Source organism: Scylla paramamosain, chromosome 26, assembly GCF_035594125.1.
Source record: "Scylla paramamosain isolate STU-SP2022 chromosome 26, ASM3559412v1, whole genome shotgun sequence".
Taxonomy (NCBI): domain Eukaryota; kingdom Metazoa; phylum Arthropoda; class Malacostraca; order Decapoda; family Portunidae; genus Scylla; species Scylla paramamosain.
The window spans coordinates 3,642,501-3,666,865 of NC_087176.1; the positions used below are offsets into that span (position 1 = coordinate 3,642,501).

The following is a 24,365-nucleotide window of genomic DNA, read 5'->3' on the forward strand; positions in this document are numbered from 1 at the left end:
CTCTCTCCCTCTCTATATCCTCTCCCATTCACCTCACCCCTCCCTCCCCCTCCACACCCCTCCCCCACCCACCCCTCCTCCTCACCCCCCCCAATACATGCACACGTGTTTACTCCTCTCATTTCCATCACATTCACTCGAGCACCAATCAAAACCCTCCGTGGACCGTGACGTCACTAATGGCGCTGACCAATTAACGACCGGCCCCGCGCGTCACAACTCAATTTCGGCCAATCACGGAGTCCCCCGCTGCCTTGGTAATTATTTTGGCCACGGGAGGGCGCCCTAATTGCTCCCCCTTTATTAATTATCTGTCCTGTTCTCTTTGTTCTTCTTTCATCTTCAGCTTTTTAGTACTGTGGTGATGATGATGATGATGATGATGATGATGATACAGATTTCTCTCTCTCTCTCTCTCTCTCTCTCTCTCTCTCTCTCTCTCTCTCTCTCTCTCTCTCTCTCTCTCTCTCTCTCTCTCAGTATTGTTTTTTTTATTTTCATTTGTATATTTTGATTAAGGAGGAGAAGAAAGGAGAAGGAAGAAAAAGAAAAAAATGAGGAGATTGAAGAAGAAGGAAGAAAAAGAAAAGAAAATGAGGAGGAGATTGAAGAAAAAAAGGAGGAGGAGGAGGAGGAGGAAGAGTAAAGTAGGTATGTTGATTAAGTTAGAGGAAGGAAGGAGAGGAGATTGAAGAAGGAAAGACGAGAAGAGGTTACAAAGGGAAGAGAGAGAGAGAGAGAGAGAGAGAGAGAGAGAGAGAGAGAGAGAGAGAGAGAGAGAGGCTTGAAAAGGATGAAGGGAAGGATTTTTGAGACAGAGAGGTCAGAGAGATGAGTGGCTTCCTCCTCCTCCTCCTCCTCTTCCTCCTCCTCCTCCTCCTCCTCCTCCTCCTCCTCCTCCTCCTCCTCCTCCTCCTCCTCCTCCTCTTATGTCTTATAAACTTTCCTTCCTTCATCGTTATCTTCCCGGTCTTACTTCTCATAACTTCTTCTTACATTCCTTCTCTTCTTATCTCTCTTCTTTACCTCAATCTTCTCTTTCTCTCTCTCTTTCTCCTTGCCTCCTTTTTTTTTCTCTCTCTCTAAATTTGCTTCTTATTCGTTCTCTTGTCGCTTTTTTTTTCTTCTTCCTTATTGCCTTTCTTCTTTTTAACTTTATTTCTTTACGTAAACTTCTTTTCTTCGTTTCCTTTTCCATTTTCGTCTTGCCATTTTCACTTTGCTTTTTTTTTCCTTCTTACTTCCTTTAATTCCTCTTTTTCCCTCCTTCTGTTATCCTTCTTTATTTAATTTTCATTTCCTTTTATTCTACTAAAATATTTGTTCTACTTAAATATTTTCATTTCTTTTATTTTCCTTTTTTATTACTTGCCATTTATACTTCCTTTCTCCATTGCTTCTTCCTTTCATTCGTTTCTTTACCTCCTTCTTTTGTCATTCTTTACTTAATTTTCGTTTCCTCCTTCATTCGTAAATTCTACTTAAACATTTTTTATTTTCATATCTTACTTCTTCTCTTTTTTGTTCCTTGCTACTTATATTTACTTCTTTCTCTCTCGTGGAAGTCAAAAGTAAGCTTGAGAATATCACTTTTTTCCCAGCACTTATAAAATACATGTTCGAACACTTTATGGAAATTGGCAGTTACTTATCACCTTATTCTTAGAAGTTTTCATTTATAAGTAATTTTGTAGGCAATTTTTTTTATTAGTATGTATTGTTTTGTTATTGATGTGGAGGGTTTTTTTTTTTCTTAGGTCAGTTTTATTTTTCATTCTTCGTTGTCATTTTTTTTTTATTGTTGTGAAATGAATTGGTTTATATATATGTATGTATGTATGTTTGTATGTATGTGTGTGTGTGTGTGTGTATGTATGTACAGCGTGCACATATGTATTATGTATGTAGGTTGGTACGTGTGACTGTGGTTGTTGTGTTAATTTGTAAGTATAATTTATTCGTGTGTGTGTGTGTGTGTGTGTGTGTGTGTGTGTGTGTGTGTGTGTGTGTGTGTGTGTGTGTGTGTAAGACCGGCAGATAGACATCATTCGCTTGGCAATTTCAACACCACCACTACCACCACCACTACAACAACAACAACAACTACTACTACTACTACTACTACTACTACTACTACTACTACTACTACTACTACTACTACTACAATAAAATGCCATTCCTTCTGTACATACTCAAACAAGGTCTTACTTCCCTTCCCTTCTCAAATTCGACCATTTATTTTTCCCTCTCTTCTCTTCCTCCTTCCTTCGTTCCTTCCTTCCTTCACTCTCCCTTACTCTTCTTCCCTTTCTTCCTTCCTTCAGTCTCCCTTACTTTTTCTTCCTTTCTTCTTTCCTCCCGCTCCCTTACTCTACTTCCCTTCTTCCTTTCGTTCTTTCCCCCAATGTACTTCCAAATTAGATTCCTCCTGTTTTTCCTCTGCTTCCTTATTCCCCTACCCTCCCTTTCTCTCTTCCTTCCTTCCTTCCTTCCTTCATAACATCTTCCTTCCATTTCTAAATCAATTAAACCCTTGACGTCCCTCATAAACCTTCCTTTTTTTCCCTTTTCCTCGTTCTTCCCTTTTTATGCAGGCAGGAAAACTCATTTGCTATTTCACTTTTATTCTTTCTCTCTTTCCTTCCCTGCCCCGTCTTTCATTTTGTCTCCATTTCCTCCTCCCTCCCTCACTCCCTCCCTCCCTCCTCTGCTGCTCCTCCCAGGCCTCTCCTCTTTGCAATTTAGCCAAAACGGAGCAAATTCTTGAGCGGAGAGTCTCATTGGTCTTTGTGCGTTGGGAATTCAGTAGTAAAAATACTTGTTTGGAGACCACAGTGTCCGAGAGAGAGAGAGAGAGAGAGAGAGAGAGAGAGAGAGAGAGAGAGAGAGAGAGAGAGAGAGAGATTTACCCTCAATTGTCTCTAAAAACTGAAAGATAGATACTGTAGAATGAAAGACAGACAGGCACACAGGGAGACAGGCAGATAGATAAATGGGCAGACAAACAAACAGACAGAAAATAGATAGATAGACAGACAGACAAACAGACAGGCAGACAGGGGTGACAGAAAATATAAGTGACATTTTGACTTGAGAGAGAGAGAGAGAGAGAGAGAGAGAGAGAGAGAGAGAGAGAGAGAGAGAGAGAGAGAGAGAGAGAGCTCATTGAGGTAATATTAGTCTGAGCATGTATTTAGCTTCATTGGGTTTCCCTCAGCTTGTATCAGTGCATGAAAGTGACAGGAACAGTGATGCTTGGCTGATTAGAGAGAGAGAGAGAGAGAGAGAGAGAGAGAGAGAGAGAGAGAGAGAGAGAGAGAGAGAGAGAGAGAGAGAGAGAGAGTTTGTTTGTGTGTGTAGTATATGAATGGTATGTCTTTTATAATGAATCAGATGTTTTATTAGAAGAATCATATGTTTTTAAAAGGAATCAAATCTTTTATATAAGGAATCAGATTTTTTATGTATGGAATCAAATATTTTCTAGGAAATTAACAGTTTTGGTAAGAAATCGAAGGGAATCTAGTGTTTTTAAGTAACCAAATGGAAGTATTCAATAGATAATCTAATATTTTGACAGGAAATTGCATCTTTTCTAATCACATGCTTTTGATAAGACATTCAGTGTTTGTATAAGGAATCTAATGTGTTGAAGAAGATAAGCAACTGTTGGAAATAGAAAATCGTTAAACTATGAAACATTCTAATGAAAACTTCGGGGGAAAAAAGTCAAGAAAATGTTACAGAATAGACAATGATAAAAAGAAGTTTAGAAAAAAAAGGAATGTGAATATGAGAGAGAGAGAGAGAGAGAGAGAGAGAGAGAGAGAGAGAGAGAGAGAGAGAGAGAGAGAGAGAGAGAGAGAGAGAGAGAGAGAGAGAGAGAGAGAGAGTGTATTCATATTGCACAACAAGGGACGCATGGACTCACAACAATGGGCTGCATAATTCATCGAGAGAGGAAAACACAATAACATGAATCATATATTGTTCTGTTTTCATAAGTAATATCAAGCCATTTACTGTCTCTCTCTCTCTCTCTCTCTCTCTCTCTCTCTCTCTCTCTCTCTCTCTCTCTCTCTCTCTCTCTCTCTCTCTCTGGGAAATTCTTATAAGGGTTTAGTTTTCCCTCAAAAATTTCCTTTAATTTTCATCCTCTATAGTTTTAGCTGCGTATCCTCCTCCTCCTCCTCCTCCTCCTCCTCCTCCTCCTCCTCCTTCATTTTTCCCTTTCTTCGTCTCCTTTCTCTCCTTTCTTTCTCACCTGCCTCCCTCTTCTTCTCCTTCCCCAGGTAAGCTCAGGGTTCCTTTTTTTTTCCCACCTTGATTAATCTGGATGTGACAAGGAAGGGATTTCATTTTTTCCATCTCTTTTCCCTTCTTTTTCTTTTTTTCCCAGGTTCGTGAGTTTTGTGTAATTTGTCACTTTTTTCGTGGATTTTACTTTATTTATTTTTTTTTCCTACTACGCTTGTTTCTATCTTGTTGTTTTGGGATAGTGAGGTAGCTCTCTCTCTCTCTCTCTCTCTCTCTCTCTCTCTCTCTCTCTCTCTCTCTCTCTCTCTCTCTCTCTCTCTCTCTCTCTCTCTCTCTCTCTCTCTCTCTCTCTCTCTCTCTCTCTCTATTCAAGTTTCGATTGGTACGTTTCAATCATGATGAAAATCTCTCTCTCTCTCTCTCTCTCTCTCTCTCTCTCTCTCTCTCTCTCTCTCTCTCTCTCTCTCTCTCTCTCTCTCTCTCTCTCTCTCTCTCTCTCTCTCTCTCTCTCTCTCTCTCTCTCTCTCTCTCATTATCTCCTAACGTTTCAGTCCCACCCTTCTCACTTCCTCTTCCTCTCTCTCTCTCTCTCTCTCTCTCTCTCTCTCTCTCTCTCTCTCTCTCTCTCTCTCTCTCTCTCTCTCTCTCTCTCTCTCTCTCTCTCTCTCTCTCTCTACATTTCTCCTTCAACATCCCCCTCTTCCTCTCCCTCTCTCTCTTCTCTCTCTCTCTCTACATCTCTCCTTCTCCCTCTCCCTCTTCCTCTTCCTCTCCCTCTCCATCTTATCACATCTTGCACCCTCCTAAGTGATAAATTAAGAGAAAAAACGCAGAAAACAACAAAACACACTTATAAAATGTGTGTGTGTGTGTGTGTGTGTGTGTGTGTGTGTGTGTGTGTGTGTGTGTGTGTGTGTGTGTGTGAAGGTTTAGTCCATTATAATGTAACGTCTTTTACAAGCCTTTTTTTTTAATTAATGTTCAGGTGAGCGTCAGCGGAGAGAGAGAGAGAGAGAGAGAGAGAGAGAGAGAGAGAGAGAGAGAGAGAGAGAGAGAGAGAATTGGTGATATTTTTGTCTGTCACTGTTACTCCCATCACCTGAAAAACTGTAATAATAATGATAATAATAATAATAATAATAATAATAATAATAATAGTAATAATTCATAATGTTTACAATACGAAAATTAAAAAAAAAAGTGCCAAAAATATTCCTGCATTTGACGAGTGAAAAAAAAATCTGGATACAAAATAAAAAAAAATAATAAAAATAACGAAAATAATAAAAAAGAGAAACTAATGCTGGATAAAAATAGGAAACATGTCTTCAGGTTAAAGCTTTTCCGGAAATTAACCAAGAATTTCCAGAGAGAGAGAGAGAGAGAGAGAGAGAGAGAGAGAGAGAGAGAGAGAGAGAGAGAGAGAGAGAGAGAGAGAGAGAGAGTGAGTTTCTGGTCTAATCCGTCTCCAGCTATTCTCTGCTATTTAAAAAGGCGCCTCTACAATGACAGGGTGAGATAATTAACTAGTGGAAGGAGAAAAGGGCGGAGGAGGAGGAGGAAGAAATTAGTAGTAGTAGTAGTAGTAATAGTAGTAGTAGTAGTTTTATGTAATTTGCTTCAGAAAGTAATGATAGTAATAGTGAATTTTTAACCGTTGTAGTAGTAGTAGTAGTAGTAGTAGTAGTAGTAGTAGTAGTAGTAGTAGTAGTAGTAGTAGTAGTAGTAGTAGATAGAGCAATCCTTTACAACACACAAGATATTAAGTACAAGTAGTAGTAGTTGTTGTTGTAGAAAGAGGAGAAGAGAGAAAAAAGAAGAGGAGGAGGAGGAGGAGGAGGAGGAGGAAATGAAGCAACGAAAGGAAAAGGAGAAGGAAGAGGAGGCAAAATAAAGGAAAAGGAGGCGGAGGAGGAGGAGAAAAGAAAAAAAAATAGAAGAAAGGGAAGGAAAATGAGGAGAAAAATAAAAAAACACAAAAAGGAAAAGTAGAAAAGAGGGAAGGAAAAGGAATTAGAAGAGGAACAGAAAATATTTACAGACCTAAACCGCATAATAATAACAACTGGCAGAGGAAGGAAAACAAGAACGATAATAAAGATATAAATAGAAAGAAGGCGTTGGAGGAGAAGGAAGAGGAGGAGGAGGAGGAGGAGGAGGGTAAAAAGAGGATGCCTGAGGAAACGCAGCGTGAAATGAAGCGTGACTGTTTGGCAGCAACATAAAGAAGGCGTGTAAAAGTAAAACAGGTGGTTAGGACACTAATTTACCTTTCTTTTCCCCCTTTCATCCTGTCTTTTCTTTATCGATGACGTCATTCTCTCTCTCTCTCTCTCTCTCTCTCTCTCTCTCTCTCTCTCTCTCTCTCTCTCTCTCTCTCTCTCTCTCTCTCTCTCTCTCTCTCTCTCTCTCTCTCTCTCGCTCTCGCAAACTGAATGAACAAAATAATGGAACCTTTCAGTTAATTATCTCTTAGTTCGTAGCGTGAAATGAACACACACACACACACACACACACACACACACACACACACACACACACGCTGTAATGGAGGAGGTAGGAAAAAGGACAATTTTCCATCAAACATTCGTGTCATGATTAACAATTAACAGAAGTCTCATTTTTATTTCTTTTGAAGTTGTTTGTTCGCGTCTCGTCTCGTAACGTGTGTGTGTGTGTGTGTGTGTGTGTGTGTGTGTGTGTGTGTGTGTGTGTGTGTCCCCGGACGAAATACAGTGTTTCGCTTCGTTTTTTTTTTTTCGTTTTTTTTTTCATTTTTTCGTCAAGTAAGAAAATGGAACTACACTCAAGACAAAAAAAGAAAATTAATAAAAACTTTCCCGAAAATTCATGAGTCAGTAATTTGTCTTTCAGAAAACACAAGAAAACTGATTAGCGGGTTGGCAGGTGTCGGGAAGCTGAGAGAGAGAGAGAGAGAAAAGAAAAAAAGGAAGAAAAACACACAAAAAAGAAGGAAAAGAGAAAACACGGAGGAAGAAGAGGTGAAGGTTGAGGAAAACATCACCAGATTCTCCTCTTTCAGCGCTGAACAACAGTGAATTTTAAGAGTGCCGGTGAAAAAAAAAGAAAGAAAAAAAGATAGTGTTTAATTGTCTGTACATGCTAACCAGAAATTAAAGAGATAAGAAAAATATATGTAAACCACTTGAACTAGAAAAAAAAATAGTGATCAGTGTCAAACCAGAAAAAAATTTAAGTCCCTGACGAAGGCGATGACGGAGGAACAGTAAACACCTAGGTACACCAAACCTCCCATGCATGATACTAACCCGAACCCAGGCAGTCCCTTCCTCCCACGGTGACACACACGCCCTTGGAAGATGCCCTGAGTAAGCGAGGAATCCCCCTTCGTCAGCAGTATGAGGGCGGGGTCTGTTTGGCCTCACACCTGCCTTAATTGGCCCCACGACCCACTCAGAGCTCGGGACATGCTCACGTGAAGGAATCCCATCATGGCCTCGCCCGGGCGTAAGCTGGCGGCCGGTAAAGAAACGCTGCACAAGAGCAACAGTGACCCCGTGCGCCGTATCCATCGCCAGTACGCCAAGAACAGAGGAGGTGGCACGCCCGTCTCCAGGTGCTTCCTCAACCTCGATGGGTATTCGTATGTTATAGGTGAGTACTTTGGGATGGGGGGATGGGAGGTATTTGGTTGTTATTGTTGTTATTTTTTTTTTTTTTTTTTTTTTTTTCGAGGTGGTGTGGTTGAGGTTCTTTCTCCTCTTTTCTTTTTTTTTCTTTTTTTTTTCGGGTGTATGATGTGGGGTCATGAGTGGATGGTTTCTTCTCCTCTTCGCTTTTTTCTTTATTATTATTATTATTATTATTATTATTATTATTATTATTATTATTATTATTATTATTGTTGTTGTTGTTGTCATTTTATTTTGTTTGTAATTTTCATCATTTTGTGTTAATTTTTCTATCGTTTTATCTTTTATCATCAGATAAAATCAGATTCTTTTCTTTCTTTTTTCTTTCTTTCTTTCTTTCTTCCTCCCTTTCCTGATTTTTGTTTGAGTCATACGTTGAAGTTTTCTAATCTCTCTCTCCTCTTCTTTTCTTCTTCTTCTTCTTCTTCTTCTTCTTCTTCTTTTTCTTCCTCCTCCTCCTCCTTGTCATTATTCTTGTCGTTATCACAATATTTTTTTCAGTATTTTTTAAGTAGTTACAATTCTCTCTCTCTCTCTCTCTCTCTCTCTCTCTCTCTCTCTCTCTCTCTCTCTCTCTCTCTCTCTCTCTCTCTCTCTCTCTCTCTCTCTCTCTCTCTCTCTCTCTCTCTCTCTCGAGCTGCTAGCCACATGTTACTTTTTTCTTCTTTTTTTTTTCCATGATTCGCTTTTTTTCTTTTTTTCTCGTCTCGGACTGACATGCGAAGAACAACTTTACTCTCTCTCTCTCTCTCTCTCTCTCTCTCTCTCTCTCTCTCTCTCTCTCTCTCTCTCTCTCTCTCTCTCTCTCTCTCTCTCTCTCTCTCTCGCCTTGTCAATTCCAAGGTCGCTTTTCTTTTAATTTATTTGCTATTTATCTTTTTTATTTATTTTATTTATTTATTTACTTTTTGAGGTTGCTTGTTGACTTCCTCCTCCTCCTCCTCCTCCTCCTCCTCCTCCTCCTCCTCCTCCTCCTCCTCCACAAATCATACACAGTTGCTACCCTTCATATCCTTCCCTCTTCCTCCTCCTATATTCTTCGTTTCCTCTCTTCCTTACTTCCCTTTCTGTCTCTCGCTTTTATTCCCTTATCTTCCCCCACTCTCACTCTCCAATTTCCTTCCATCTCCCCTTTTCATCTTTACACTTCTTCCTTTTCTCTTCTATCTCCTCCAATTTCCCTTTCCTATTCTTCCTCTTTCTCTATTTCTCTTTTTCTTTTTTTCTCTTTCCTCCATTCTTCCTCTTCCTTCTTTCCCTACTGTTTATCTTCTCTATTCTTGCATTCTTCTTTTATTTCACATCCTCCTCCATTTTCTTTTGTGTCCTCACGCCCTCTTTTCTCTCCTCTCTTCTTCCCTATTCGCATGTTTTTCTTTTCTCTTACTTTCTCTTTCTTTCCTCTCCCTTAATTTCTATGTTCTACTTCTCTCTCTTATTCCTTATTATTATCTCCTCTTTCATGTTTCTCTCAATCTTGTTTCTTCTTTCATTCCCTGCAATCCTTTTTTTTTCTTGTTCTCCTTTCCTTAATGTTTCTCTCGTCTTTTACCTTCTTCCTTTTCCTTTAATTCTTCCATTTTACTCTATTCTTCTTTGTCACGTTTTCCTCCCCGTATTTCTCGTTCTTTCTTTCTTCTCCTCTTTTCTACTTCCTATTCTATTCATTCTCTTTTGTTTCTCTCAGTTATATCTTTATTCTTTCTCTTCCTTTAATCCTTCCGTTCTTCTCTTTTCTTCTATTTTTTTTATCTTCCTTCATCTCCTTTTAATTATTTCGTTCTGCTTTCTATCCCTTCCAATTTATTTTCTCCCTTCTCTTACATTCTCTCAGTTCCCTATTTCTTCTTTCTCTCCCTTCAATTATTATGTTTTCTCTATTTTTTCCCGTGTCTTCTTATGTTCCCTTTTTCCTTCATTTACTTTTTTCTCTTAGTTATTGTCTTGTTTCTTTCTTTTTCCTTCTGTTATTCTGTTTTTTTTTCTCTCTAGTATTATGTTTGTCTTTTTTTCCTTCAATTAAAGTTTTTTTCTTTATTTTTCTCATGTTTGTCTTTTTTTCCTTCAATTATTCTGTTTTTCTCTATGTTTCTCTTTTTCCCTTCCTTCTCTCCCTCCTCTTCCGTTCCACTTCTCCCACCTTCCCATTCTCCACTCCCCTTCCATTTTCTGTTGCAGCCCCGCCCTCCACACGCTACCTTGCCTCTCCTCCTCCTCCTCCTCCTCCTCCTCCTCCTCCTCCTCCTCCCCTCAACTTTCTCCACTGTGGCGTTGCATAAGGCGGTTTCTGAGGTGGTAGTTGCGGTTAGGAATGTGGCTAATTTTAGGTATTGTGGTGGTAGTGGTGGTGGTGGTGGTGGTGGTGGTGGTGGTGAGTTTAGGTATAATTTATGTAGTGATGGTTGTTGTGATAGTGAGTGGTGGTAGTAGTAGTAGTAGTAGTAGGTAGTAGTAGTAGTAGTTGTTGTTGTTGTTGTTGTTGTTGTTGTTGTTGTTGTTGTTGTTGTTGTTTTAGTCGCTATCGTAGTTCGTCTTTTTCTTTTTTTTTTTTTCTTCCTTTTTTTTTTTTTTGTGCGTGTGTGGAAAGAGAAACGCGGTGATGCTGCGGAGGAGGAGAAGAATGGAGGCTGTCAAGAGAGAGAGAGAGAGAGAGAGAGAGAGAGAGAGAGAGAGAGAGATAAAGTAATACAAGCAAAGAAAATACGGAGAAATAACAACGAAACAGAATAAGAACAGAAAAAACAAGGGAAGAAGAAAAACGACGTAAAAAATTAAAATAAAAACAAAAATAAACACAAAAAAAAAACACACATTTCGGACAGGACAATGAGGAGAGAGAGAGAGAGAGAGACAAAGAGAAAGAGAGAGAAAACGAAAATAATACAATATACAAGAGACTAATTCAGAATACACAACAAAATCACCAAAAACGTACAATTAATATACACTTCCTGACTGAACGATAAAGGAAAGAGACAAAGAAAAGGACTGAATGAAGGTACAGGTAAAACAACACAAGAGGAAGGATTACACTTTCAAAACACTTCGAAACACTAATATATTCGCCAGTACAGTGAAAGATACACGTTTTCTAACAAGGGAAGGAGGTGAATGAGGAAAAAAAAAAAAAGGAACATTTCACTTTTAAAAACTCTTCATGCACTTATATTCGTCGATACAAAGAAAAATATTAATAGAAAAAATACTTAGACGAACATTTATTGAGCTTTTTCGCCAATATACAACAAAACACACAGCAAAATAGCCAAGAAACATCAAATAGGAATAAATCGAAGTCTTAAATTTATAATCCCTACCAGAAATACGTCACGTTATCGTAGGAAGGGAAATTTATGCCTGCCAACCTTATCTTTGTTTTGATCTCTCGAGACACCCTGTACCGCTCTCACTCACCTGGCGGGGAAACTGTGAGGTAAAGAGATTGAGTAAATATGATTGCGAGTGAGGGAGTGAGTGAATGAGTACAGGGAGTGTGACTGTGTGTGTGTGTGTGTGTGTGTGTGTGTGTGTGTGTGTGTGTGTGTGTCAGCTATTATTTATTTATCTATTTCATGTTTTGTCTTGTTTTTCTTATTGTTTTGTTCGTATTCTTTTTCGTTTCTTCTTTTCAGCTATATTTTTCATGGTTCTTCTTCTTCTTCTTCTTCTTCTTCTTCTTCTTCTTCTTCTTCTTCTTCTTCTTCTTCTTCTTCTTCTTCTTCTTCTGTCTTCTTCTTCTTCGTCTTCTTTGTGGTCTTCTTACTTTTCTTATTATCATTATTTTCTTGTTCTTGTTCTACGTCTTGCTCTCCTCTTCCTTTTCACACACACACACACACACACACACACACACACACACACACGAGGGTCTTGAATGAACAGAAGGATAATCGCCCGCCAGTTTGCAAAGCCTCTGAAGATTAGCCTCCGATCTTTTATTAAACTCACTCTCAAGATAACACACTCGTCCCTTTTATGTCCTGCACCAAACCCTGATCACCACACACCCTACCCACCCGTCACTCCCTCACCCCATCACCCCCACCTCAGCTGCCTTCTATCAGCGGTAGGACGTTCACCCTAGCTTTTTTTTATTTATTTTTTTATTGTTTTCTTTTTTTTTAAAGCGTGAAGGAAGTAAGGGAAGCTGGGCAAAGGAACAGCATGTGGGAAAGAAAATGTTTAAATGTTTGTTAAGTTGTTAGTTTGTAAAGGACCAAAAAGGGAAAAGTTTATAGGTGTGTGTGTGTATGAATGTGTGAAAATAGGTATATAGATAGATAGATGGATGGATAAGTAAGTAGATGGGTAGATTGATAGATGGATAGGAGGGTTAGCTAGGTACGTGGAAAAATAGACAGATGTGGGTATACAGATAGATGGATTGGATAGGTAGATAGATGGATAGGAAGGTGGGGGTAAGTAGATCGAGAGATACGTAGATAGATGGATAGGTGGGTTGGGGAGGAAGATAGACAGATGAATTAGGTTGACTGATTGAATGATAACTAAATTGATCTGTATATGCACGGCTCCTATTTTTGTTTATTATTTTTTTTTTTTTTTTTTTTTATTTATTTATTTATTTATTTATTTATTTTATTTATTTATTTATTTTTTTTTTTTTTTTTTCCTGTCAGCATCATTTTAGTAGGGCGTTTTGTTCCTTAATCCTCGTGCCCTTGGCCAGCGTCCTTCACGCGTAAATAAAGGGGGAAGAAAGATAGAGAGATATTACCTGCATAAGTAAATGAAAACAAAGAAGCGGAGCAAAATGTATTAAGTGGGTAACAAAGAGATCATGTGTTGTTGTTGTTGTTGTTGTTGTTGTTGTTGTTGTTGTTAGTGGTGGTGGTGGTGGTGGTGGTGGTAGTAGTAGAAGTAATAATATAATCGGCTTACTAGAGGCATTAAATGTTGTAGTAATGGTTATTTAAATCTGCTTATACAAAAACATTGAATTGAATAGACCTACACCACCACCACTACCACACACACACACACACACACACACACACACACACACACACACACACACACACACACACACACACACACACACACACACACAAGATCACCGATGTTCTAGAGTTCCTTTGTAAAATTCTCCTCCTCCTCCTCCTCTTCTTTCTCCTCCTCCTCCTCCTCTCCCTCCTCCTCCTCCTCCTCCTCCTCCTCCTCCTCCTCCTCCTCATCTTTAAGCCACTCACATCCTCCAGTCACCGACCTCCCCCTACCCCTCCAATCCCTCACCAGCGTGCCCCAAGCCTCAAAGATTTGCTCCGCCCCGCAGAAACCGCTTTGCTCACCAAGGGAACTGCGTCGCCTTGTGGGGGGGAGTAATTAGACACAGCGGCTAAGCGTCCCCGGCGCGGCTCACTGATGCAAGTTTGTCTCACATTATTTAACAGGGGAACAATTTGTGGTCTTGCTTTATTTTTTTATTATTTTTTTTCTCATTTATCTATTTATTTTTTTCTTTTATTCAACGATTTAGCCAACTTTTTTTTTATTTATTTGCTTGGCCATCAATATTTTTTTCTTGTCTTTTTATTTATTTTCTTTTTTATTTATTTATTGGCTTATTTACTTTTCAGTCAATAATTTGGATTCTTTCGTTTTTTTTTATTTATTTATTTATTTCCTTGTTTTATTTATATACTTGGTAGTCAGTAATTTTAATTCTTTCGTTTTTTTTTTTATTTATTTTCTTGTTTTATTTATTTATTTTACTTGGTAGTCAACAATTTGGATTTTTCGCTTATTTTCTCTGTTTTTTTATTTGTTTTCTTATTTTATATATTTATTTACTTGGTAGTCAGCAGTTCTTCTTTTTTTTATAGTCAACAGTCTGTATTCTCATATTCTTTTATTTTTTTTTTTATCTATTGTCAACCATTTGTATTTTTTTATTAGTTAGCAGTTTGCATTCCTTTTGTTTTCTTTGTTTTTCATCAGTAGTCAACAATTTTTATCTTTTTTATTTCTTTTATAGTCAACAATTTGTATTCTGTCGTCTTTAAATTGTCAACAAGTTCCATCCACCCTTTTTTTTTGTTTGTTTTGTTTTGTCTTTGTAGTTGTATGTTTTATCTTATATTTGTTGATTTTTCATTTACTTCTTTCTTTTTATTTACTTTTTTTTTTTATCGAAGAATTCACTTATTTATTTTTACTCATTTACTTTTTTTTTTTTATCTGTATTTACTTTATCGAATGAGGGCATTTTGACCTTCCCAACAGAGAAGAACCTTCACCGTACTAAGTCCACCTTTTCTTCGTCAGTAAACCAGTGCCCCTCGCGAGGAAGAAAACGCCTCGTAGTCTCGTAAGATGTGAATTTTTTCATTTGCCTAACGAAGAGAAACCATTACCCGGAAACCACAACACTCATCAACTTAAAGAGAGAGAGAGAGAGAGAGAGAGAGAGAGAGAGAGAGAGAGAGAGAGAGAGAGAGAGAGAGAGAGAGAGAGAGAGAGAGAGAGAGAGGAGCGCATTTCCACCACTTACTAATAACTAAGGAAGGGAAGGGACGGGAAGAAAAGAGGAAGGAAAAGCGGGAAGATTATCAAATATTTACACAATTGTAGCACCATGGACTCGAGTTCTAGTTAATGCTTCTCTCTCTCTCTCTCTCTCTCTCTCTCTCTCTCTCTCTCTCTCTCTCCTCTCTCGCTCTCGCTCTCGCTCTCGCTCTCTCTTCATTTTCTCATCTTTAAATATCAATTATGAGTATTTTTTTTATCAATGATGTCGTGTCTTCCTTCTTCTGAGGTGTCGTGTCAGCTTTTCGCCAATCGTCGTATTTCCGCCAACCTGTTTCTGCCTTCCCTGTTCTTTAATTTGTCCTTAAATTGTTCTTCGTTCTGTATTGTGAAGTTCTAGTGCCTGGATATATCTGCTTTTGTTCTCGTGTTCTTTCTCCTTTCTATCTTTCCTACATTGGGTCCTTCATTTTTCTTCTGCTTGTTTATCTATTTATTTCATGTATTTTGTCTTTTTTTGCTATTCGAGTGCGTGTCTGTTTTCATGTTCCTCTTGTTTCTCTTCCTTCGATCTTTCCTAAATTAGATTCTCTTGTGTTTTGTTTTCTTTTTTTTTTTTCTTATTCTTGAAGTTTAAGTTGTTTTTCCCAGGTTTCTTTGAGTCCCCTTGTTGAGTTTCACGTAAATTAGTTTTTCCTCTCTTGTGCATAAAGCAAGGAAATAAAATATAGAATTTCCCCATTTTTCTCCTTATCACATGGCAAAAAAAAAAAAAAAAAAATTCAAGTTCTTTCTCTCGACGTGTTTCATTCTCTCTCTCTCTCTCTCTCTCTCTCTCTCTCTCTCTCTCTCTCTCTCTCTCTCTCTCTCCTCCTCTCTCTCTCTCTCTCTCTCTCTCTCCTCTCTCTCTCTCTCTCTCTCTCTCTCTTCTTCCTTCGTGCATAAAAAAAAACGTAAGGAAAATATAAGATGTTTTACTCATTTCACTGCTACACAAATGTTCCCTTTACTCACTCACTGGTTATTCTGTTAGTCTCTTAACTCGTGTACTGCTGTGGTCATCTTTTATTAACACTAAGACCACTGTAATAATTTTTTTGGATGGGACGTACAGAAAAAAAATGAAAGAGGTTTTGAGGTTGATTTAATTTTCGCTAAGCTACAAAACTACGTATTTAAAAGACTGTGCCACCATCGCTAGTAAGTCTTAGAAGCTGTACATGGACGGTGGAAAGGATTGACAAGCCAGGGGAAAGGGTTAAGTTGTTCTGCATCCTGGGAAACAACGGTGAAACATTTATTTATTTATTTATTCTTATTTATTTATTTCCTACATTGCTCCTGGACAGTAACAAAGAATGGTCAGAGTTGTGAAGGGGTTAAATATGGATCAGTTTTTTTCTTAACTTATTACATAAATTCTTAGTTGTTTCTCTCAAGTATTTTATGAGTCCTTGTCGAGTTTTTTTCATTTCTAAGTGCAGACAATTGTTGGTAATGCAATGTGAAGTTAATATCGCGTGAACAACACCAGCCTTCGCCGCGCCAAGGAACAGTAAGCGGGGGGAATGTTATGACGGGGGGAAAAAAGTAATGGAGCTGCCATGATGTAAATAAGGAAAAGTGGACAGTAATGTTGTGAAGAGAGAGAGAGAGAGAGAGAGAGATGAGAGAGAGAGAGAGAGAGAGAGAGAGGAGAGAGAGAGAGAGAGAGAGAGAGAGAGAGAGAGAGAGAGAGAGCGACAAAATATAACAAAAAAATGTCTGGAACCGAACTGAAAAAAAAAAAGAAAAAAAAATCTAAGTGAATATTCGAATCCGAACCGTTTCTAAATGCAAAACAGAATCGAGTCCTAAAACAAAACAAAACGAAAAACATAAATAATTGAATAAAAAAAAAAACAAGCCAGACGACATAAAATACAAAAAATATATATATATGTATATAGTAAAAAAAAATATAAAAAAAAATAAATAAAAAAAAGGCGATTCAATGAATAAATAAATAGTTTTGTGATGAATGGAAGGACGGAACGAAGTGAATTAAATTAAAATGAAAAAATAAACCCACACACACACACACACACACACACACACACACACACCACACACACACACACACACACACACACACACACACACACACAACACACACACACACACGTTGCTTTTGAAATGAAAGTAAAATAAAAAAAAATAAAAAATAAAAAGAAATATATTTACTACATCTCCTTGTGAATAAAAAAGAAAAATAATGAAAGTGAAAAAAAAAAGTAACCGCAAAACTAAACTACACCTTTAAACGTTTTCATTTTCACTTTCGTTCCATTTTCTTAATAGGGAAGGAGGCACTAAAGTAAATTCCTCGGGGCGTAGAAAACGGGGTTGTCTCGTGATCATAACCCTGAACTAACGTTTCTCGTCGTAACGCAACCCTGAAGGAGAACATTTAGGGATTACCACACTCTCTCTCTCTCTCTCTCTCTCTCTCTCTCTCTCTCTCTCTCTCTCTCTCCTCTCTCTCTCTCCTCTCTCTCTCTCTCTCTCTCTCTCTCTCTCTCTCTCTCTCTCACTCTCTCCGCCACTACCACCAGCATCATCACCACCATCACTAGCACCTCCTCCTTCCTCCTCCTCCTCCTTCTCCTGCTCTTCGCGTGGTGGAGGTGGGCCGCGAACACGTTACCACCTGCACGCGTCTCAACAGGTGTGGGAACCTTGGGGATAATGGCGCCCACCACCTTGACACCCGCGCCGCCACTGGAGAACACAAAGGAAGGGCAAACACAGCTGGCGCGGAGCTCAGAAGCCGTCAAGCCTGCACGCGTCCACACAAAGGAATAACAAAGACAGCTGGAAAGGAACACAAAGGAGGAACAAAAGTAGCTGTAAAGGTAAAATATTAAGGAAGAGTAAATAAAGTAGAGGAGAAACAAAAATAGATGGAAAGAAATATAAAGGAATAACAAATAGTTGTAGAAGAACACAAAGGAGCTAAAACAGTTGGAAAGGAACATAAAGGAAGAACAAAAACAGCTGTACAAGAACATAAAGGAAGAACAAAAGCAGCTGGAAAGGACCACAAAAGGAAGAACAAACATCTGTACAAGAGCACAAAGGAAGAACAAAAACTGTACAAGAACACAAAGAAGAAACAAACAGCTGGAAAGAAACACAAACGAGGAACAAAAAATAGTTGTACAAGAACAGAAAGGAAGAACAAAAGACAGCTGTACAAGAACGCTAAAGAACAAAAACAGCTGTACGAGAACAAAAAAGAACAAAAACAGCTGTACAAGAACACAAAGAAAGAACAAACACAGCTGTACAAGAACACAAAGGAAGAACAAAAGACCGCTCTACAAGAACACAAAGAACAAACAACTGTAAAAAAAAACACAAAGAACAAAAAACAGCTGTAAAGGAAAACAAATGAAGTACAAGTAGCATCAAACCTGTTATACCTCACGAGATAATTATATTCTACTTTTTTTTTTAGGATGAACTGTACAAGATAATGTTCATTGGGTGTTTGTGTAGTAAAGGCAAAGGTTCCTCCCCACCAGTCCACCTGTCTCCACTACAGCTGGATTTGTCAGAAGAGCAGGGTGGTGGTGATGGTGGCGGTGGTGGTGAAGGAGACGTGTTGTTGGTAGTGATGATAATGAGAAGAGGAGGAGGATTTGGAGAAGAGAAAGGAGGAGGGGAGGAGGAGGAGGGAGGAGGAGGAGGAGGAGGAATGAAGAGGGGGGGAGGTGTGGGTAAAGAGATGATTGTAAGCAAGGAATGATAAGAAAGAATAAAGATGGGAGAAAGAGGGAGAAGAAGAAGAAGAAGAAGAGGAAGAGGGAAGGTGAGAGAGAAAACAGAACAACAACAATGATGATGATGATGACAAGGGAAGAGGAGGAGAAGGGGGGGAAATGTACCAGAGGAGAGCTGCAAAAGAATATGAGGAGGAGGAGAAGGAAGAAGAGAAAGAGGTTAGGGCATGAAGAAAAAAAGAAGGAAGAAAAGGAGGAGGAAGAGGAAAGGAGTAAAAATCGGAGGGTAACGACTGAAGGAAAACAAAAAAAAGAGTAGAAGACGGGGAAGGGAAGAACAAAAGAAGGAACACAGTAGAGGGAAGAAGAGGGAGGGAGAGAAAATGGAGGAAGATAAGCAGGGTGAACGAGGAAGATAGAGTCGAAGATAGGCTAATGATGATAGTGGTGGTGGTGGTGGTGGTGGTGCTGGTGGAAAAAAAAATGGTGTTAATATCAGCAAGAAAAAAATACTTTGTTGATCATTGATAATTTCTTGTCTATATTTATAATTTTGTTTGTTTACGTTTTTTTTCCTTGCATTTCATTATTTTATTTTTCTGTTTTATTTTTTTTATTTCATTATTTTCTTATTCTTATCTTTTATTTATTCTTAAAACATTTTCCATTCGTTTACTTATTCATTTATTCATCGTGACTTATCTACGTATTGCAGAGAGAGAGAGAGAGAGAGAGAGAGAGAGAGAGAGAGAGAGAGAGAGAGAGAGAGAGAGAGAGAGAGAGAATTTACATGACAAGCGCGAGAAGAGTTTGGCTTTAAAATCTGACTCATGGCAGTAATACGACGTGTGTGTGTGTGTGTGTGTGTGTGTGTGTGTGTGTGTGTGTGTGTGTGTGTGTGTGTGTGTGTGTGTGTGTCTGTGTCTGTGTGTGTCTGTGTGTGTATGTCTGTGTGTGTGTGTCTGTATGTGTGTTGCCTCTTTAACTCTGCTTTGACTTTATCTAAAACAGTATTCTCACGTCCCGTTTATCTCCTCCTCCTCCTCCTCCTCCTCTTCCTCCTCCTCCTCCTCCTCCTCCTCCTCCTCCTCTTGCTGCTGCTGCTGCTGCTTCCCACACAGTCCTCCGTCCCCACTTCATCCTCACATTCTCCTCTCTCTCTCTCTCTCTCTCTCTCTCTCTCTCTCTCTCCTCTCTCTCCTCTCTCTCCTCTCTCTCTCTCTCTCTCTCTCTCTCCTCTCTCGTCATCAATCACCATCCTGTGTCACTCTATTTCATGTGCGAGTCTGTTTCCATTCACTATTATTCACTATTAATCGTGTGTGTGTGCGTGTGTGTGTGCGTGTGTGTGTGCGGACTAGAGCTGTGTATATAGGATTCGATTCTCCCTCCAGTGCGGGCTTCCTTCCAGGTTTATTGAGATCCCTGGAGCGATTTCCGGAAGGTATCTGGAAGGAGGAGAAGAAGGAGGAGGAAGTAAAGTTGCAGTGGATTTTCACATACTAGAAGAGGAGAAGGAAGATTAAGAGAAGGAGGAGGAGGGAGAGAGGGAGGAAGATATATAGGAGGAGGAGGAGAAGGAATCCAAAGTAGGAAGAAGAGGAGGAGAAGAAAAAGAAAAAGAAGATACGTAGAAGGAAAGGAGGGAAGAAATAGGAAGATGCGTTGGAGGTAGAGGACGAAGAGGGGGAGGAGGAGGAGGAGGAAGAGAAGGAGGAGGAGGAGGAAGAGAAGGAAAAGACTATATGTAGGAGGAAGAGGAGGAGGAGATATAAAAGGAAAAAAAAAAGATGCGTAAGAGGTAGAGGAGGAAGAGCAGGAGGAGGAGGAGGAGGAAGAGAAGGAAAAGACTATATGTAGGAGGAAGAGGAGGAGGAGGAAATATAAAAGGAAAAAAAAAAGAAGATACGTAGGAGGTAAAGAAAGAAGAAGAAAACAAGAAGGAGAAGGAAGAGTAGGAGGAGGAGAGGAGGAAAAAGAGGACAAGGACGGAGTGGAGGAGGAGAGGAAGAAAACCGAGACAAAGAAGAACAAATAGGAAAGGAATGTTGATGAGAAGGAAAACGAAGAAAACTTAAAAAAAAAAGCTTACGAAAAAAAAAAAAAACAGAAAGTTGAAATGTAAAGAGATGAAAGACGAGAGGAGGAGGAGGAGGAGGAGGAGGAGGAGAGGCAGAAGGTAATCTCCACGGCCTGTCCTCTCCATGTTTTAGCCTCCTCGCCATGAATTTTTGAGGTCACTGGACAACAGGAGGTCGGCGCGGGGAAGTGTAGGATAAGGACTAATATCTGTGTGGTATTTCCTGCATTATCGTCAGCTTTTTGTTTCTCTCGTGTTGCGTCCAGGCGGGGAGTCCACAAGGCGAGGGTGTTGATGCGGTACAGGAGCGCAGGTGAAAGGAAGGTTGTCAGTCAGTCATTGGATTGGGAATGTTTAGATTTGTTGGGTTTTTTTGGTTTGGTGAAGGAGATGTTGTTGTTGTTGTTGTTGTTGTTGTTGTTGTTGTTGTTGTTGTTGTTGTTGTGCTTCTTTTTCTTCTTCGTTTGTTTTCATTGTTATCTTTCTTCCTCCTCATCCTCTTCTTTTTATTTTCTTTTTTCTTCTTTGCTGTTCTTATTGGTGTTTTCATTCTGCTTCTTCTTCTTCTTCTTCTTCTTCTTCTTCTTCTTCTTCTTCTTCTTCTTCTTCTTCTTCTTCTTCTTCTTCTTCTTCTTAACATTCATACAACTTCACCACTTTTTGAGACTATGAAGACGACACCCGGCAAATCTTTTCCCAGATTCTTTCCAAGACGAAGTTTCCAGGAATGGCAATTAAGTTTTTTCCATGCTCTCCTTTTGTAGTTCTTGACTCTCGTCCTTTTGTTGTGACGGAGGAGGCAGGTGACGGAGTTTGAGATGGTGTGGGGTTGGAAATATTATCATTCTTATTTTCTTTCTTTTTTTTTTTCATTTGGAGTGACTGGATTGAAAAAAAAGATCAATAGAAAATGGGAACAGAGCATGCACAGCCACGGGAAATGTTGTTGATAGTGTAGTGACATCAATAAGAACACGAAAAAATAAAAAATGGAAACTGCATTATATCATCACTATTCAATTTCTCTTTGTTTCATATTTTTCTTCCCATATTCTGTACTCTTCCGAGTTATTTAAAGTTAACTACAGTGAAAAAAATATCCTTTTTTTTTCTTTAGCAGTGATTTCATGTTTATTTACGTGTTTCCTTTTATTTTGTTCTTTTATTTATTCTCTCATCATAATTTATATTTAAACATTTCCCATTTGTTTATTCAAGTATTAATTCACTCGTAAAGATACTGTCAGTAGATCAGAGGACTGAGACTGAAGGGAGAACACGAAGCACAGCAGGGGGTGTCACGTTTTTGGACTTACGGTGACTGTGCATCAGTTTGTGGGCAAGGGCAGAGAGGCGAGACTGAGGTGGCTTAGTGCAGAGGAGAGAGTGCGTGGGAGGAGGATGGTGGAGGTGGACCCAGTAGGTAGGAGAGAGGAAAGACCAAGATTAAAAGAGAAGGTTTATTGATGTACTGAAGAAAGACATGTCGGTGATAGATGCAACAAAAGACTCAGAAGACAGAATGAGATGGAAAAAAAACAAGTGATTTAGGTGAAATGAATATATTGAATGTTTATGAATGTATTGAAAGAAGACATGCTGGTGATAGGAGCGAGTGAAGACATAGAGAAGAGATTATAATGAAGATATGCGGTGAACAGACGCAACAAAAGATATGGAGAACCGAATAAGACTAAGAAATGTATAATCTAGGTGAAAATTAAATAAAAAATGTATGAATGCAATGAAAAAAGACATACAGTTAATAGATGCAACAGAAAACGTAGATAACAGAATAAGATGAAAAAAGACAAGTATGACTAATTAAAAAACAGATGACTAATTAAATAACAAAGTAACAAATATAATCAACAGGTAAACCACACAGGTGTACTCCATTGATTCTGTTTGGCGGGAGGCTCTACCTGTAATTAGCTGTTGGATCAGGTAGGACAGTGGAGGCTTCAGGTGGGGAAAGTGTCAGGTCAAGTTAGGTCAGCCGCCCCCTGAAGGCATAAAGGTGAACTGACCGCCCAGGTGTGTCTTTACAGGTGTAGTGGTGGTGGTGGTGGTGGTGGTAGTTAGGTTAGGTTATATTTAGGTTACTGTTATTGATGATGTTGATGGTGGTGATGGTGGTTGAGGGATGCTTAAATTACGTTAGATGATAATGGTGATGGTGGTGGTGATGGTTAAGTTAACTATACAGGTACTTAGGGAGATGGTAGGGTTATTATTGTCGGTGGTGGTGATGGTGGTGGTAGTTAAGTTAGACTAAGTTAGGTTTGTGAAGGTGGTGAAGATTATTGATGGTGATGACGGTGGTGGTAGTAGTGGTGGCGGTGGTGGTGGTGGTGGTGGTGGTGATTTGGTTTGCTTAGTTGTTGAAGTTCCTGCTTTTGTTACCTCTTCTCTTTCTTTCTTACTCCCTTTATTCTTTAGTTCTTACATTGGATATTGAAAGAGAGAAAAATGCAACCGGTGAATAAATAGATAGATAATTAAATACATAAACAGATAGAAAGCCAAATAAACAGTTAGATAGAGACAGACAGTAATAAACAAGAGCAAAAACAACAAACAGCTAAAGAGAAAAATAGACAAAGGATATCATGGAAAGAGTAGAGGAAGAAGGCTATAAAGGAGGAGGAGGAGGAGGAGGAGGAGGAGGAGGAGGAGAGGGAAGAAGACATGTTGAAACGTCTAACCTACACGACCCTCACTTTCTCCACCTTTGTGAGCGAGAGGGAGGGAGAGAGAGAGAGAGAGAGAGAGAGAGAGAGAGAGAGAGAGAGAGAGAGAGAGAGAGAGAGAGAGAGAGAGAGTGAGAGAGAGTTATTAAATAGGAAGAGCCAGGTAATCAGTGAAGATTTGGTGATAATTGTTCTCTCTCTCTCTCTCTCTCTCTCTCTCTCTCTCTCTCTCTCTCTCTCTCTCTCTCTCTCTCTCTCTCTCTCTCTCTCTCTCTCTCTCTAAAGATAGTGTGTGTGTGTGTGTGTGTGTGTGTGTGTGTGTGTGTGTGTGTGTGTGTGTGTGTGTTGTTTATTTGTTCTGATCTTCTTCGCATTTCTTCTTCTTTCTCAGTTTACTTTCATTCTCTTTTCATACCTGTTTATTTATTTTATATTTTGTTACGCATACTTCTCCTCCTCCTCCTCCTCCTCCTCCTCCTCCTCCTCCTCCTCCTCCTCTTTTTCATCACTAAACCTTCACAAATATTCGCATTTCACACAATAATCATTTTACATAGTTTTAGTTTCCTTTTCCATTCTCATTATTCCAGTCTTTCCTCCTCCTCCTCCTCCTCCTCCTCCTCCTCCTGTCAAACAAACCGCTTTACCGCAAACAAGGAAGCTAACTTTATTTCTGTGTGGCTTCGGGTCCCAGAATCAAGATCGAACCCTAGCCAATGTAAACACACCAGCGGTTCGTCTCACACTGGGGACTTTTTTTCGTATGTCTTCTTTCTTGTCATTTTATTTTATTTTATTTTATCATTTTTATTTATTGTGTGTGCGAGAGAGAGAGAGAGAGAGAGAGAGAGAGAGAGAGAGAGAGAGAGAGAGAGAGAGAGAGAGAGAGAGAGAGAGATCCCAGAAACAGTCGTACAAACACATTTCCTTCATTACAATCAATATCATTCATTATAAATACATTTTTCATTCTATTTTACACTCCCTTTATGTATATTTCGTTTAGTTTTCTGTTTTTCGTTAAGTTTCCTATTTTTTTCGTTTGTTTTGGCTATTTTTTGCATTGCATTTATTATAATCTTTTTTTGTTTCAATTTTTTTAAGGTAGTTTTGTTTTGTTTCCTGTTATTAGTTTTTTTTTTCTTTCATCGTTATTTTACTTATTGCATTCATTATAACTTTTTTTTATTTTACGTTTTCTTTAAATAGCTTTGTTCAGTTTTCAGTTTATTTCTATTTTCTTGTGATTCTGCAGCTCCATTCTTCCTTATCCCTTCTTTATATAGTTTGCTTCTCCTTTATTCGAGTTTTCTTGGCTTATTTATATTTCCTAATCGCCTCATTAACAAAAAATAAATAAACAAATAAAATAAAAAAATACTTGTAATTAAAGCCAATAAAAATCTATCTC

The 24,365-nt window shown here is 38.8% G+C and overlaps 1 protein-coding gene across 4 annotated transcripts in view; it reads left to right on the forward strand.

Annotated features, from left to right (window-relative positions):
* LOC135113617 (dual specificity calcium/calmodulin-dependent 3',5'-cyclic nucleotide phosphodiesterase 1A-like) overlaps positions 1 to 24,365 on the forward strand; it is a 189,166-nt gene that overhangs the window by 47,832 nt on the left and 116,969 nt on the right. For all 4 annotated transcript variants that reach the window (XM_064028984.1, XM_064028985.1, XM_064028986.1 and 1 more), the window contains exon 2: positions 7,132 to 7,893. In XM_064028984.1, the coding sequence (XP_063885054.1) occupies positions 7,731 to 7,893 (163 nt within the window). In that variant the 5' untranslated portion in view covers positions 7,132 to 7,730. The remainder of the gene's footprint in view (positions 1 to 7,131; positions 7,894 to 24,365) is intronic.